A 16,046-nucleotide genomic window follows, 5' to 3' on the forward strand; every position below is an offset into this window, starting at 1 on the left:
ACTGCCTTAGAAACTGATGTAAGTGCTCAGTGTGATACTTTTGGTGTGTGTCTGTCTGTCTGTGTTTGTTTTTTGAATTAAAGAGATTTTTCATTATTTACTTTAACATTTGCTCCTCACTTGTTAGAAAAACCTCAGCACTGGTGTTTTTTATAGTTTTGATCATCACAATCTCCTGTGTTGAGTTCAGTATATTTTTGAGTGCATGATGCAGGAAACAGAAGTACAAACATAATGGGAGAGTTTATTACTGATTGTCCAAACCAAACACAAAATCCAAAATTGTTGAGTCCATGAAGGCGTGATGAACAAACCACCAGGGAACCCAAAGATCCAACAAGGAACGTGAAACCGGAAACACAGAGATGACATTTTTATATTTTGGCTGCTTTGACACAGTAATTTCCCAACCTTTGAGTAAGATAAAGCATATCTCTATTTTAACTGAGACCATAAATTCATGAGGAAAGCTTCACTGAGTTGTAAGTCAAAAGTAATTTCCAAACCCTTGAAGTTGCTTTTGATGTCATAGGAGTCGCCCCCTGCTGGCTATTAGAAAAAATGCAGGGCACTTCAGCATTGACTTCCCTTTTTAGATCCAGAAGTTTCCGTCTTTTATATACAGTTTATATATATAATCTGCCCAAAACGGAACATGGTTTTATACAACTTTTCCCCCTAAAGCTGAAAAAATACTCCTAGCTTCTTGAGTAGAAAACACAAACATGCCACACATGTCAGTGGAATGCTAAAACTTTTAAATAGCAGGGGTAAAAGAGCCCACACAAGTCCGGGTGACACATGAGGGGAATGTACCGACTGCCACTGTTCAGCTGCGACCTGCAACCCTGAACTGAAGTGACACCGTGTTGCTTGCATAATGAGGATTGCATATGAGCGTGTTGATATGTAGGCACAGACAGATGATCTCACCCACAGACAGACTTTCACTGTAACTAATATGAGGCCTCCAGAGGAACACTGCAGTTGTCCAGTATGTGTGGACTGTGGTGGCTGGTAGCAGCTGAGAGCAGGATCAGTGAAATCACAAGGGGTCCGGGTGTTACAGGAGAATCCTTTCACTGGATATAGAGCTAAAGAGGGTTGAAGAAAGGCGGGACTATATGTGTATGATGTGTGCTAATGGGTTGACTTAGTGACCAACGGGGCAACAATGGACCAGCAGAGGAGGGAATAACCAAAACAACAATATGCTGATTTAAAATAGTTTTCGTTTTATTGGTACCATTAAAAAAATATGACACCAATGTTCAGTTTGGTTCAGTTCCTCATAGATTACTATGAGCTGATAAAATGCTCTTCATCTCGGTGCCAGAGGACACTTCACTGGTGTTTACAAGTCAATGTTCAGAGCAGCTGGTGAATATTTAAGATGACAGAGAAAAAAGAAGAAGAGGAAAGGAACATAAAAGACATGCTGATCATGTTACAGATTAGAAACAGGCTGAATAAAGATTCTTCAGCTTTTTTTGAATGACACTTGTTGATTTAAAATCACAAAGCCAAATATTTGGGTCATTACAGGAATGTAGTCTCATATGTTCCATGTCCTCTGCTTCACCACATCTGCACAAGAAGAGTAGACCACAGTTACGTGTGGGAGCTGAAAACAACTCAATACATTACTGTAAGTGCAATAAATGCTTCCCAGTGAGTGCTGAACCTAACATGACTGCATGAGGAAAAGAATCCAACTGTCGGCTACATTTTCCTTTGAGAGCAACAGGTTTTTGTGGGCGTTTGTACTTTCTCCTTCCATGCTCTTCCAAGCTAGTGTTCCTTTTTGAAAGTATGCAGGTCTACCATTGTTAGGTGGCACTGAGGTGTGGTGTAGAAAGCATTGAAAAACACACCACTCAAGCTTTGGCATTCAAAATAAATATCAGATCTCAGATATTTGCATTCCAATCACAGCAGTAATAAATTTTATCAAACTGAGTGCCATATTAAGTGAGATTTATTCTTTGACTTGATCACCTATCCATTTTCTTAACCATTTATCCAGCTATCCAGGACTATATCATGGATCCAGACTAATTCCATTGTCCTTTGCTGCAGCTGTCTATTGTCAAACCACCAACATTTATTCTTTAGCAGACAACAAAAGCCATTTAAGATGTGTCATACTTTCTACAAATTTCTGGGGGTTTTTTTACTTTATTTTTATGACAATGTGCACTAAAGATTATTTCATAGAGAGTCATGTTTTTAGCAGTCGTCAGTGCCACTTGTGGAATTTTAAGTCAATTTTGAAATTACAGTCACAATTGTAAAATGTGTGAAATGTTCAACAGAGATAACTGGTGCAAAACACAGGTCAACTGAACTCAAAACCCAAATAATGACAGGTTGGAGGTAACATACGGTCTTCTACACACACAAACATGTGTGGATCCGCCTTTCACTGCAATAAGAGAGGACACGAGGAGGAGGGGAGGTGAGGACAGAACACTTTGAGATAAAGGTTGTAGCAGCAGCAGCCACGAAAGCCTCTCGCAATCCAGTCGAAGGGTTTTCCTGACTGAGTGCAGACTACAACCAAACTCTGCCGGCTGTGACAATTCTGCATTTTGGTGCAGTGGGTGGAAAGAAGACTCGGTGTGGAGGCTCTACCAACTGGTGCACCTGCTAAATGAAGAGGAGAACGTAGCTTTGGATCACCGACTTTGAACTGAACAACTGCAGCAACATGACGGTAAGTCAGAGGTGGAGAAGTATCCTGTGTAACAAGGACAGTTATTCTCGAAGGAGATATTTTAATTATTGATTTGTCCTAACCTGGACCAATCAAACCCAAATTACCTCTGGAAAACTTAATTTAAAAAATACACTGGCTCATCCAATCATTTAAAAATAATTTAAATAGAGTAACTGGATACAATGCACACTGCACTCACAGTGTATGTGCATTAATATGTCGACCCATCAAACTTGGCCCAATTACAGTTGAGAATTTTAAAGAAAATATATTTAATTACTAAGAATTTGGAACCATTAGAAATTCATTAGGACCATGTAAACTATAAAAAGTGATGGTATGGTAATGGCCACATCATGTATTTAGTATGGCTCATTTCAGCATCAGCTGTTTACAGTGATTGTTTTACACATGTTTTCTATTATTTGTAAATGTTGCTCTACATGTGAATCATAAATCCAAATGGCTTAATTACTAAATTAGTGCAAAATATGATTTTGGGCAGAGGTATGAGTACAACAACCACACCCATCATTCGCAGCAATGCCTTTTATGGCAAACATGGTCAAAAACTGTCCGGTTCTTAAGAGTTGAATCGTCTGGTGGTCAGTAAAAATATAACGTGCATTTGGACAAACAGTACTTTGTAATTGATGTAAATATTTTGTATTACCACACAAATGCTACAAATCTTGGTACCCTAAGTAGCTTATAGGCTTAGTTTGTGTTTGCTCAGCCCGGCATCCCACTGAGGGCTGCTGGAGTTGTTCTTGTCAGGCTGAAACTGATCCTGACTTCATCTTACATCTTTCTGACCTCCGAGGCCGTCGGCTATGCTGCTCTTTAAACATCGTCTTAACTGCCTCTTTGCATTTAGTCTCACTAATGGAAAACTTTGGATTTTTCCCTGTTATCTGAGCAGGAATCTTCTACATGATCCCTGCTCTTCAGTTAAACCATGCACCTTCATATTTAGAGATAAAAGAAGCATATTAAAATCTATACTGTGTGTTTTAACACTTATTATTAGACCCACAATAACGAAGATGTTATATTTTTAAAAAGTCACAAACAATTTACTCCCTCATTTACTGATCCTGTTTCTGTTGCCAAAGTGCTTCCTCACAGGGTGTCTTGTCTGATTATTGGGGTTTTCTCTGTGTTTTTGTCTTTACTTTACAATATAAAGCACCTTGAGGTAACTGTTGTTGTAATTTGGACTATATAAATCAAATTTAATTAAATTGTTTATCTAACAAATTACATATAAACTGCTGCAAAGGATCAAATGGTCCTGCCATTTATCTCTGATAGTTTAGTAATGTGGGCATTACACAGATGCTCAGAGGGTTAGAGTTCAGTTTCCACCCAAACCACCCAGTGGAGGAGGATTAGAGAGCATAAAATGACACCCACTGATGTTGCAACAGTTTTTATTATTATTATTATTATTAGCTATCAAAAAGCATGGGATAAATATCTGTTGCATTTATTTTAGGAAGGCACAGTTTGCCAAAGTTATAATCTTCATTTCTTTAAAATGGAAACTTAATGCAAAAACTTAATTTGGTGCAAATGATTAAAAATAAGGTGCATTTATTCCCAGCTAACTGCTAATGTAATGTAACTCTTTCTTGGGGCCCTTTTATGAAATTAAAGACAAATAAGAGTAAAATTACCAAATTTTATGGGCAGAAAAAATTTAGGTAGATCTGAGTCATTCTCTTAGTGTGAACAAAGCCTCAGTGAAGGGTTCACGGCCTCTGTGAGCAGCACATTGACGGCTCTGAGCTGTTCACTGATGAGCTGTAATGAGAGGCTCCCTGTCTGGATGCGTACGGTGACAGTTAATCCAAACTAACCCAGGCCCGAGGGTGCCAGCTGTAGTGGAAACATCACCAGACAAAACAAAACACTGCTGCGTGTGTGACTGTGTGTGGGGATTTAACGAGGCTATTAACAGACATGTTTATACCCGGGAACGAGTATTGCAAGCATCACCATGACGACGATCATCCCTGCAATGGTGGTGTTACATTCCAAAGAGCTGCGAGGGATTCAGTTCAGAAGAGAGATATTTTAGGAAGTCAGTAGTATGATATCAATAAATAGTGTGGAGTCTTGTCACCATCATCTGCTTACATGAAATATAAGAAACCTGCTTATTCAGCCTGCTTTTACACAGGGACACTACTCACCTAGAAATCTTATTATGAAGATTTCTCACATTCCCACCCATTAAGCTTTGTATCAACAAAGCCAAAGACATTATACAAGTAGGAGACATGACACTCATGAATAGAGATCTATGAGAGGAAACAATCCCTGCTCCCTAAGGACCCACAACCTGTTAAACACTGACACCTGTACACAGTGGAGGTTCATAGTCAGAGTATAGTATAGGAGGAGTACAAACACAAAAAGATATTTTTAGCTTTCTTTAGTCAACAAACTTGAAGCTTTTTTTTTCATTGGATTTGACCAGTCAGTCTGTACTGGTTTAATGTTTTGTTATCTCACCCCCCTATTCAATTAGATGTGGGCTTTAAATTAACCACCAACACTCAATTGCAAGACTAATATAAAATGTTATCACTATGCGGGTTTCTAAGCAACCACATAATCAGGTACTCCTGAAACCTACTGAGCACTTACCCAACCTACTTTGTCGCGGTAAAGATCATTTAATAGATTTAGGAGATTACCTGTTGATTTCTTATTGACTGATACAAATTAATAAAGGTCACGTTGTTTTCGGCCTGTCACATAGGTTTTAGACAATTTTTAGACACTTTTATACAGACTTTTGAGTGGAAGTTTTAAAGAAAACTGTCATCCTGCCATCCTGTCGTGAGTGATTATGGTGAGTCAGATCTAAGAAAGCTGCTTGGGATAGCCAAAGGTCTTACTGAATTCATGCCCCCCCCCCCAAAACAAAAAACAAAGAAACCACTGGAAGAGCATTGGTGTAATTACAGTACTTTGTGTTTATTTGTCCAGGCTGCCGCAAAACTTTTGGATGAGATGTGTCATCTGACGGCTCAGTCTCTGAACTCAATGGACACATCAGAGCACTTCAAGGTCCTGAAGCTGCTGGGTGAAGGCTCATATGGAAAGGTTATGCTGGCTGTACACAGAAAGAGAGGTGAGGAGCTAACACATTATGGCTTCAAGATCCCCTAAAAACACACCAACATCAGTACAGTATCTTTGGATCTTTCAGGTACTCCGATGGCTCTGAAGTTCTTCCCTCGTGACTCTACTTCTCTGTTCTCTTTCCTGAGGGAGTATAACCTCTCCCTGTCATTCTGTACACACCCATCCCTGACCAGAGCTCTGGGAATAGCCTATTCCACACCATCACACTACATCTTTGCTCAGCAAGCCAGCCTCTTCGGTGATCTGTACGAAGTCATCATACCTGAGGTATAAAGATTTTAACAAAGCACTTATGATTCCTGAACAATTTAACTCACACTGTATTTATGTTTTGGAAGATAATTTGTTTTGTTAGACTTTGAAATAATTATTTTATATTTCTATCTTCTTCTTCTCCATTTGTTCTGTAGCTTGGTATGGAGGAGGACTGCTGTCAGCGGGTGGTGTCTCAACTGTGTGGTGCACTTTCCCACCTGCACTCACTTGGTTTTGTCCACAGAGATCTCAAACCAGAAAACGTCTTCCTTTGTGACTCTGCCTGCCGCTGGGTCAAACTGGGAGACTTTGGCATGGTCAGTATGAAGGACAAAACTAACATAAATAACAATAGCATCTAGCTGGCAGGTCTATTAACAAGCTGTTCGCTAAGATATGATGCAGAAGAAAACCAAGTAAAAGCAGCCGCCTATGGCTCAGATGTGTTCTGCACAAGACTTATGGCATATTTCATCTAATTTATCCATATTTGCATCCACTATCAGTCTAAATGTGGCAAATCAATATTTACCCAGGTAAAGTCCAGGGGAACCAGGATCCCAGAAGTCTGGTACAGTTCTCCTTACTGCACCCCCGAGGCTGAGGTTGCTCGAGGAAACAATGACAGCAGCAATATAACTGATGGAAATGATGGCATCAAGGATGGTGAAGAGAAGAAGAAAAAGAGAGTTTGGGTTTCCGTGGAGCCAAGTACAGACAGCTGGGCACTGGGCATCCTGACATACGCCATGCTTACCGGCAGCCACCCCTGGGCTGAAACAGCCAGCGACTGCCACTCATACCTGAAATATCAAGAGTGGTTTGAAAGAAGTAAAAGCCCCAACGATGAACTGGACGTGTGGGCTGAGCCACAAACAGAGAGCCCGCAGGATCTGGATGAGGCTGGACTGGAAAAGAAGAAGCACATTCCCAAAGCTCCCCAGTTTGCATGTTTCACCCATTTGGCCTGTTCCTTTTTCCAGTCACTCCTCAACCCACGGCCACAGCTTCGTAGGCAACCTGATGAGGCTTTGAGTTACCTGGGAGGAGACTGGATGATGGAGAAAGAGAGGGTGAGGCTGGAGAAGGCGCGTAAGAAGAGTAGAGGGAAAGGAGGGATCAGAAACATGAAAGAGATGGAGGGGAGAGGAGAGCGTTAAGTTAACAAAGTCTACCAAAACTAAGCTGAAAGAGACAAATGTCTTTCTATGCTCTTTTCTGTCTAAGATAATTTTGTAACTTTACATCACTGCTTTTTAAATTCTTTCTGTTTTTCTGTTGCATAGATTAACACAAAAAAAATACTACACTATGACCAATGCTGAGGTAAGCTTCTATTACATTTAACTGTGAGCCATCAGGTTGTGTAAGGGAAAGGAAGCAGGTGGTCGATGTGTTAGAAGAAGAAAAAAAATCACCTCCCACATGTTTAACCTCTAAACATTAAGAAAACAACTTTGGAAAAATTCCCCTTGTTAAAACAAAACTGGTTTATGGGGAATTTGCTTTCTGGGAAACTGTCGGTTAGTGAGGAAGTCTAACAGCTGCTTGATTCACATCAAATAAATGAAAAATATTTACTTTAACCAACATTTTAAATGACCAGTGTAGAAACAGCTGTAGGCATCAAGATTATTTGCATTAACTGGTGTGTAACTAGTCTGTTTAGTGTGTAATGATCACATAACTTCTGCAAAGCACTGCATCTATATTTGACTCTAGATTTCAGAGAGTATAATACATCATAGCAGGCTATGAACTGTAAATAGACCGCAGCAGAGCCAAGTCATAAACACCTCTGAGGTCCACTTTAGACCACGGAGGGGGTTTTGACTGTTTGGCTTTTGGCTTTAAAAAACAGTTTTCTGAGAGTAATAATATATGTTAACACTTTAATAGCACTTTTATACCCTAAAATGCTTACAAAGTTTAGCTAATGTAACTCATTATTATTGTTATTATCTATCACTAAGCTCTTGGCAGCTCATGTGTAGCATTTTATGCGCCACCAAAAGACTAATTTTGTTTTATTTTGTATTGTAAAACATTATAAAATATAAAAATTATTATACATAATAATGATAACAGTGCAATATCTTACTGAGACTGTGTAAATACTTCTGTAGCTGTATAATGATATATTGTTTATAAAGTATACTTTTAATGTAATAAAATTATTTTTATATATATGACCATTTTATTTGAATGTAAGTTGTTTTACAATTATATGCATTTTTGAGGATTTTAAACATGCTGACCTAACATGTCTGATTGGATCATATCTCAGTAATGTTCTAGTAAGATTATATACCACACATGCACGCACTCACAGACAAGGATCCGCTGGAAAGCTTCCCAATGTGTTTGCAAAAATAGGGCCCTGGTTGTAAATGTGTCGTTACAACCTTTCAGCACTGAGTATGTGCCGCGGCCCACAGTTCTGACCCCTCAGCACCACATTGCAGCCGGATCGCACGCGGTCATACTTTCTCCTGCAATTGCAATCAGCTGGACTTTTAACACAGAGGTCAGTTTCACCACAGACACAGTGAACTTCACCAAACATGGACTGACAACTGAGACAGACAAATAATGACTGAAACACACACAACTCTTACTCAAACACACACATAGGGCACAAAGGAGACCCAGTGAAAATAAAACATGACAAAAATATATAGCTGGTCATTTGTGAGTACCAAAGGTCTATGAACCTCAAGAATTGGCAGCTGAAGTCTTTCAGGTGTTTTCAGTCCATGAAAGGTGTGAACTGATGCTCCTATTTTATCTGAAGAGCAGTGGGATCCATCAGAGTCTGACTCCATTACTGAGGACAACCGAAAGAGAGTTATTGTTGCTCATCACACTACACTCCACAGTCTGACAGATTATTTACAAACACAAGAAAACACTTTTAACCATCAAATGAGCGATTAAACAACAAATATCCCTCTGAGACTAAGGCGTGTATTAGGAAATCATAAAAGTCAAAAAGGTAGTAAAGGGGGCAACTTTAGGGAAAGGGAAAAATCCTCTCATGTCTGCTAATGTTCATGTTAATGAGGAATAATGTACAGCTGGTCTAAATCTGTAGTTTGCTAAATATAACCTGGACCTGCCAAACATCTGTTTGAACAATGTTTCAGATGAGACTAAAATAGAACTTTTGGCATTGAATGTAAATTGTTTGGAGATGAGAAACCATTGCATTCCTGCATAATGGTGTCTTTTTTTGGGTCTGTTTAGCTACACTGGGGTCAGGACGACTCACCGTCTTTGATGGAGCAATGCATTCTTGAATAATACTTCAAAGGAAAATGTTAGGATATCTTTCTGTGAACCGAACAATGAGAGACAGCAAGAAATTTAGCTTAAGCACACAGCTTCTGCTACTGAAGAATGGATGGTGATATTTTTGAATGACCAGGTTTAAGTGTTGACCTTAATCCACCAAAAATGTTGTGGAAGGATTTGATTGGAGCAGCTTATGTGAGGAAATCCACCAACACCGCAGAGCTGAAGCTCCTGAGCAGCTAAAATTCCTCATTTATTGGAATAATGAAGGTTCTGCTGCACAGGCACTGAAAGCATCATACCTGTATATTTGTTTTCCACTTCACAGATATGTTTTACCAGCTAAGTATAATATCACTGTGGTTTTGGTACATCTTTGGAACATTTGGCTAATGTTTTGGTTTATATTTACAATTAAATTCACCTGCATGATGCTATTTCAGATACAGGAGGAGATGATATGTAACACAAAAATACAATACCATTACCAAAACTGTTTTATCTGCAAAGTTGCACATAATAAAAATAAACTGGATACATTATTTCGGTTTCACCATCTGCACACTTTGAGAGTCCAACTTAAAATCACAATTTCTCCACTAACAGATACTTTTCTATTATTTTCATAGTTGGAACTGAATGCTACAGGCTTATATATGCTCACTGAAACTTCTAGTGTCAATTTCTCTGGCTCAGAAGGTGACAAAGCCAGCTACTGTATCTTTGACACATCTGTGGAAAAGTGAAAGTCAGCAGCTTTCAGAGTGTGAGAGGAGAGGGAGAGTGGGAGGTGTGGCTGACCGCAGAATGCCGAACTGCTGCCAGGCGTAATAAAAAACCTGCAGTCGTAAATGACAAGCAGAGGTGAAATCAAAAACAAGACAAGGTTCTTTTTGTACCTTTCACTCTCTTTGAGAATATAAGATGCACTCGCATGAAAGTAAGTTTGCTTTTGGCCCACAGCTTTGCTATGGAAGCCCAGAGTTTCCATGGAAAAGCTTGAGGAGGCAGTTGTGCTATTAAATGGAAAATACAGTTTTAACCAGACATAGGTTTACCAAACTTTCTGGTTATCTGTCATCTTTATGATGTTATCTTTAACAACACAAAATTCAATAAAGAAGAATTTTTGTGCGGCTTTTTTAAATTTTACTTGGCGTCTTGTGCACCACACTGTGATGAGCTCATCGCTGTCATCTGTGGCTGGAAGCCAGAGACCCCACTGGTGATTGGTTAGAATGCAGTTTTAGAGGAAACAGATGCACAGATGACATTGATGCTTTATCTGAAGTGTTTCCAAACTGCACTCTTTAACCACCTACACCACCAACCACAACTCTGCCCTTTTAGGACTGGAAACAACTTCAAGGCTAATTGGTTCTCATCTATAGTTAAAAGAGCAGCTGCTTCCACAATGGAGTTTATTGTAGAAATAATATATAGTTCTTCGAGTGCCCCCTACAGAGCCCTCAGTAGCAAATCTACATGTATCATCTCTACACAGCACACACAGCCATGATCGTGTTTCACCTGATGATACCTTGTAAATGTATTTTTAGTCGTGATCATATCTTTAATTCAGTTGAGAGTTTGCTCGTCAAATCTTTTCCACATCAGTTGGATAAACTAAAGCGCACATGGCCATGAGGCTAAAAATACAGCTGGATGGTTTCTCTCATTCCTGAAAAGCTGAGATTCTAAAGTCGTGAACTGTGTGAACAAACTTACAGGTGCAAATATTTCTTCGTTTATACAAAGACATCACTAACATGAAAATCATCCAGCTAAGTTGCTGGTTCAGGTTTCTCTGAAAATGTCAAATCAAAAAAGTCACTAATCTTTTAACCTTTGACCTCTGACCCCAGCAATACCTGAATCACCCTAACATCCAGTTTCATGTAGATTAAATCAAGAAGCATAGTTAAATGAAGAGATCATCTGCAAGGAGCAGCAGTTTGTAAGTTATCTTATAAACCTCGCCGTGCCAGAAGTCGTGAATTAGTGAGCTCGTTAAAGAGAGACAGTTTGATGATCGTATCATTCTCTCGAAGGCCAAAGGCCCCGGGCGGGGGGCAGACGTGGCCGGTGGCCTGAGACCTGCTCCCATCCAAACTTCTGACATTTCACTTGATATGTTGCATTAACGCTATGTGAAGTATGCCAAGATTGTGTGACAGTATGTATGACTGTGTATTTATCTAACAAGCCGACAAGATTAAATGTATCCTATAAGTGTAAGGAAGTAATTAAAAACTGAGAAACAGAATTTTAAAAAACTTGCTGTGTTTTGAAAGAAAAAAACCAGAAAATATACAGCAGCGTACTGTAGCCCTGTGCAGTACCTGGTATTTCAATTGAAATATGAAAAACTGCAGGCCAAATACATCAAACAGACTCTGGGCTCAAAAACTATACATGTACCAAATAAACAACTCACAAAAATATGAGCCCCAACCAGAGAACAGCTCACTCCTTAGTCTGGATCTTTAGACGTAACACAAATTCATCATATTGATCTATTTGTTTCACTTTGGCTCTCATTGATATTATCCAGTTTAATTAAGTTTCATTTTCACCCTGCTTGTTAATTTAACTGAAAAGTTACAGAAGAAATTTTTCCTGGAAACAAGCAGCAAAAATCATCCTTCAGCTGTTATTCCTGTGAGAGCAGCTTTACTCCAGTTCTGCAGCCAGTAGGACCTGTAGTAAGAATAGGACAAATATCAGGGAAATTGTTCAAATTTGGACAAATATTGTTTTACATTTTTACATTTACAGAAACCTTGCTACTAAAAGTGAGCATTTTAAAGATTAAATATAAATATAAACACTTTTTATGTGACTGCAATAGTTACTTGATCATGTGACTGTCTCAATGTTTTCACTGAGATGCCTAAATGAGAACAGCTGAGGCCAGTTAATGATTTTGAAAAGTTTTTTGTTCTTCTGATTCTGAATGAAGTCACTTCACTGTTCCAGACTTTACCTCATACCATGCTGATGTAGAATTGGCATTTGTTTGGTGGAGCAGAGCGTGTACCAAAAAACAAACAAACAAAAGTTTAAAAAAAGACACTGCAGTGTTGTTTTGTGGCTGACTTTAAATGAAACTCACATGTGCTGAGACAAGAGATTCAGAGCAGAATTTAAATGTACACTTGAACCTCATTTGGATCTGAAGGAGGAAAATCGATCTCCTCTAATGGGTACATGTTGACTCCAGGAACAGGCTTTGGATTCTTTAAATCGTATCCCTGAGCCAAGAAATAAAGTACTTATGTATTTTTTATGGAGTGCTGATGAGTGTGCTCTTGAAGGTGATGCTAGGCTATGATTAGACTCAAGTCCAGCTCGCTGTTTAGTCAGTCTGTCTGAGTGAGCTGCACCAGACTGGTTTCACAGACTCTGTTGTAAATGCATCATTAAAGCTGTCATTTTTTCTGCAGTCATTGAAAAGATGGTGGATTTTGTGGATTATTTACATAACAGGTTAGGTATAAGGATTGTGCAGGGACGTAGAGACAGTCTGTAACTATAACTGTACAAAAAGAACAAATATTGCTGGGATATTGTGCGCAAGCATAATATCAGTATTAACTGACTGTTCATGGCCAAATCACGCCCAGGCCAGAGAAAAGAGAAACGTGTCCCAGTGCTCCAGATGGGCAGTTTACCTGCCAGTGACTTTACTCTTGCAACAATGACATCTCTTGGTCAGATGGCAAAATTTTAATTTGTCCCAAAGGACGACTAACATTGCTGTTGAGTGTTTAAAGTACGTGAGAACCTGCAGGGTTTACAGGCGTCAGAAAGGAACAAAAACAAGTTTTTATCAGAAGTTTCAGTGTTGAGAGTAATGCACATTACACATCAGAGTCAGGAATGACCTGTTAAATTTGATAATCACACTTGTGATAGAGATGAGGAGATTCTCTGGAAAGTGAAACTAAATCTTTAGTGAGAATGCAGGGATAACAAATAAAATGAAAACCCAGAATTTCTGTGTAGTGTGATAGAGAGATGTTACAGAGCATGAGGTGACCCAGATCAGAAAAAGGATCTGGATTTACTCACATATACATATGTTGATCTTCTAACTGTCTTTAATAACCTAAACCTAAAATTAATTTTAACCTTTAACCTCAAACAGCCCTTTAAAATCATCTTTAAGTCAACAGCCTCTCACCATTCTTCACTATGTGCACACAAACACACTTAGTCCACCCCCAGGTCTCATTTAACACATTCAAAACAAGTTTGCACAGGAACACACATGCACGTAAACATGCATCCTGACATACAAACTTCAAGCCTTCACACCTGTGCTTGCACGTGTTCGGTGCTGGTGCAGCTTTAGTGAAAAAAGACACCATAAATGACCTCAGAGGCCAAAATGGGGTGACAACAAAATCAGAGGAAGATGAATCGTGTTCCTAATGAAGCTCGGAGGAGACCAGCAGTCTGTCTGTCCAGCTGTCTGTTGCTCTCTTTTTCTGTCTGTCAGCAGAGCTAAAAGCTCCTACCCAATGAGGTCACCTTACGCAATATTTCTCACTTCTGCTACAACTGTCTCCCTAACTAGCTTCATGCTGAGAGTTCATAATATGATAGCGATTGCGAAAATATTAAAATGCTCGACATAAATTCAGCACTATGTTTTTGTAAAGAAAATGTATGTAGCCTATGTGCAGTAGTATGATCAGTGATTGAAGGTCAAGCTTGATCTCAGGTCACACAAAAAATGTATTTGAGCATTTTGTAAATGTGCAAGTGAGAGCATGTAGTTCCTGAACAACATGCCATTTTTAAATCATTTTGAGTAAAAAGGAGTTCTCCGTGCAGATGAAACAAGACATTTGTGAGCTGCAAAAACAGAATAAAATCCATCCAAGAAATTGCTACAATATTAGGAGTAGAAAATCTACAGTTTGGTACATGCTGAGAAAGACAGAAAACATTGGTGAACTCAGCGACCCAAAAAGACCTCGACATCCACGGAGGACAACAGTGGTGGATGATCACAGAATCATTTCCATGGTGAAGAGAAACTCCTTCACAACAACCAACCAAGTGAACAACACTCTCCAGGAGCTAGGTGTATCGATATCGAAGACTGTATGAACATAGATACAGAGGATTCACTGCAAAGTACAAGCCAATCATAAGCCTCAGGAATAGAAAGGCTAGATTGGACTTTGCTTCCCCGCACCCTCACAAACCCACTGAATTAAAGCTGAAAGTCTGCACTTCAACTGTGTCTCAGTTGTTTCACTGAAATTCATTGTGATAATGTACTGAACCAAAATGAGAAAAGCTGTCTCTGTGCAAATATTTATGGTCCTAACTTTACATTCAGTACACGTTACAGTTGAAATAATCACTGCCTTCACTCATTTTTTGTTGGTTTTTTTGCACATTTCTAAAAAATCATAAACTTAAATCTGTCATTTAGACTCTTTATTTTTAAAGTTCCTATCGGGTCCAACATGTTTTGCTCTAGTTATCATTAAGCTGTGGCAAAGTGAATCATTTGGACACATGGTTGTTTAGAAAGACACACACCTACGTGTATAAGGTCACACAGCTCACACTGCAAGTCAGCATTGCTTCTAATATTAATTCAAGATGAGCGGATCATTTCTTCAGAGCCAGCAATGAGAAGTTTTTCCTGTAACTCAGTCTTCTGAAGGAGGAGATGACTTGTATGATTTTAGGCCAGAACTCTGGGTGACTTTGTCTTTACGGTTGTCAGGTGCTAAAGAGGACACACACAAATCTCCAAGTTCATGACTTGAACTTTGAAAGAGTCAAAAATATGATGCAACAGTATGACTTACTGTCCTCGGGCTGCCGCTCTGTGACCACTGACTTCCTGCTTTGTGTCGAAGGCCAACATATCACCTACTAACCCCCATGTGACACATCTCTGGTGGCTGCTGCCTCCCAGTGACCCAAATACATCCCACTGGTGGTTATGACTTATGAATCTATGCTACACAGCCAGATAATAAGGACTAAACACCTACTGCTGTGGTGAATTAGACAACTGCAAGTGTGAAAAGCCTTTGTTTTACACACACTTGCAACTTTACAGGAAAGGAAATGCAGTACGTGGGTTCTTTCCGGGTACTACGGATTACTCCCACAGTCCAAAGACATGCAGTTAGCGGGGTTAGGTTAAATGGTAATTCTCAGTAGTCCATAGGTGTGAATGTGAGTGTGAATGGTTGTCTGTCTATATGTGTTAGCCCTGCAACAAACTGCCGACCTGTCTAGGGTGTACCCTGCCTCCTCCTCTAGCTTGAATAGGGAGGAAAATGTGAGAGGAAAAATAACAGAGAGAGGGGGGAGAGAAAAAGGAGAGAGGATCAGAGCAAATGTGACAAAGATTGAATGAAAGAAAAAGTGCAAAAGAAACAAGAGTGTTTATTTTTCTTTCATGTCTGCGGTTCTGATTTATGCTGCTGAAGATGTGGCGTCACATTTGTGTCCCAGTGGTTCACCACACGGTCTTCTTGCTCCACCATCAGGATTGTTCTACATACTTATCCAAATTTATCACAAAGGATTAGAAATAATTAATCTTATACTCAAATGAATTCGATGCGGTTTCTCCTGA

At 39.3% G+C, this 16,046-nt stretch overlaps 1 protein-coding gene across 2 annotated transcripts; it reads left to right on the forward strand.

Annotated features, from left to right (window-relative positions):
* Nucleotides 1-2,474: 2,474 nt before the first annotated feature.
* si:ch211-171h4.3 (serine/threonine-protein kinase SBK2) lies at nucleotides 2,475-8,318 on the forward strand. 2 transcript variants are annotated; one of them, XM_042225337.1, is made up of 5 exons: nucleotides 2,475-2,716; nucleotides 5,720-5,864; nucleotides 5,925-6,145; nucleotides 6,289-6,450; nucleotides 6,670-8,318. In XM_042225337.1, exons 1-5 carry the CDS (start codon nucleotides 2,711-2,713, stop codon nucleotides 7,291-7,293), a joined length of 1,158 nt encoding a protein of 385 aa, XP_042081271.1. In that variant the 5' UTR covers nucleotides 2,475-2,710; the 3' UTR covers nucleotides 7,294-8,318. The 2 variants fall into 2 exon arrangements, with proteins under 2 accessions (XP_042081271.1, XP_005933780.1); XM_005933718.1 differs by having other exon boundaries at nucleotides 5,943-6,145.
* Nucleotides 8,319-16,046: the final 7,728 nt, after the last annotated feature.

Source organism: Haplochromis burtoni, unplaced genomic scaffold, assembly GCF_018398535.1.
Source record: "Haplochromis burtoni strain Fernald_Lab_line unplaced genomic scaffold, NCSU_Asbu1 Contig_168, whole genome shotgun sequence".
Lineage (NCBI taxonomy): Eukaryota > Metazoa > Chordata > Actinopteri > Cichliformes > Cichlidae > Haplochromis > Haplochromis burtoni.

Bases quoted from the DNA above. Each gene is read 5' to 3' on its own strand.
- si:ch211-171h4.3 (XM_042225337.1), top strand. The intron at 5,865-5,924 runs GTGAGGAGCTAA...ACATCAGTACAG, and splicing joins GGCTGTACACAGAAAGAGAG to TATCTTTGGATCTTTCAGGT. The intron at 6,451-6,669 runs GTCAGTATGAAG...ATATTTACCCAG, and splicing joins AACTGGGAGACTTTGGCATG to GTAAAGTCCAGGGGAACCAG.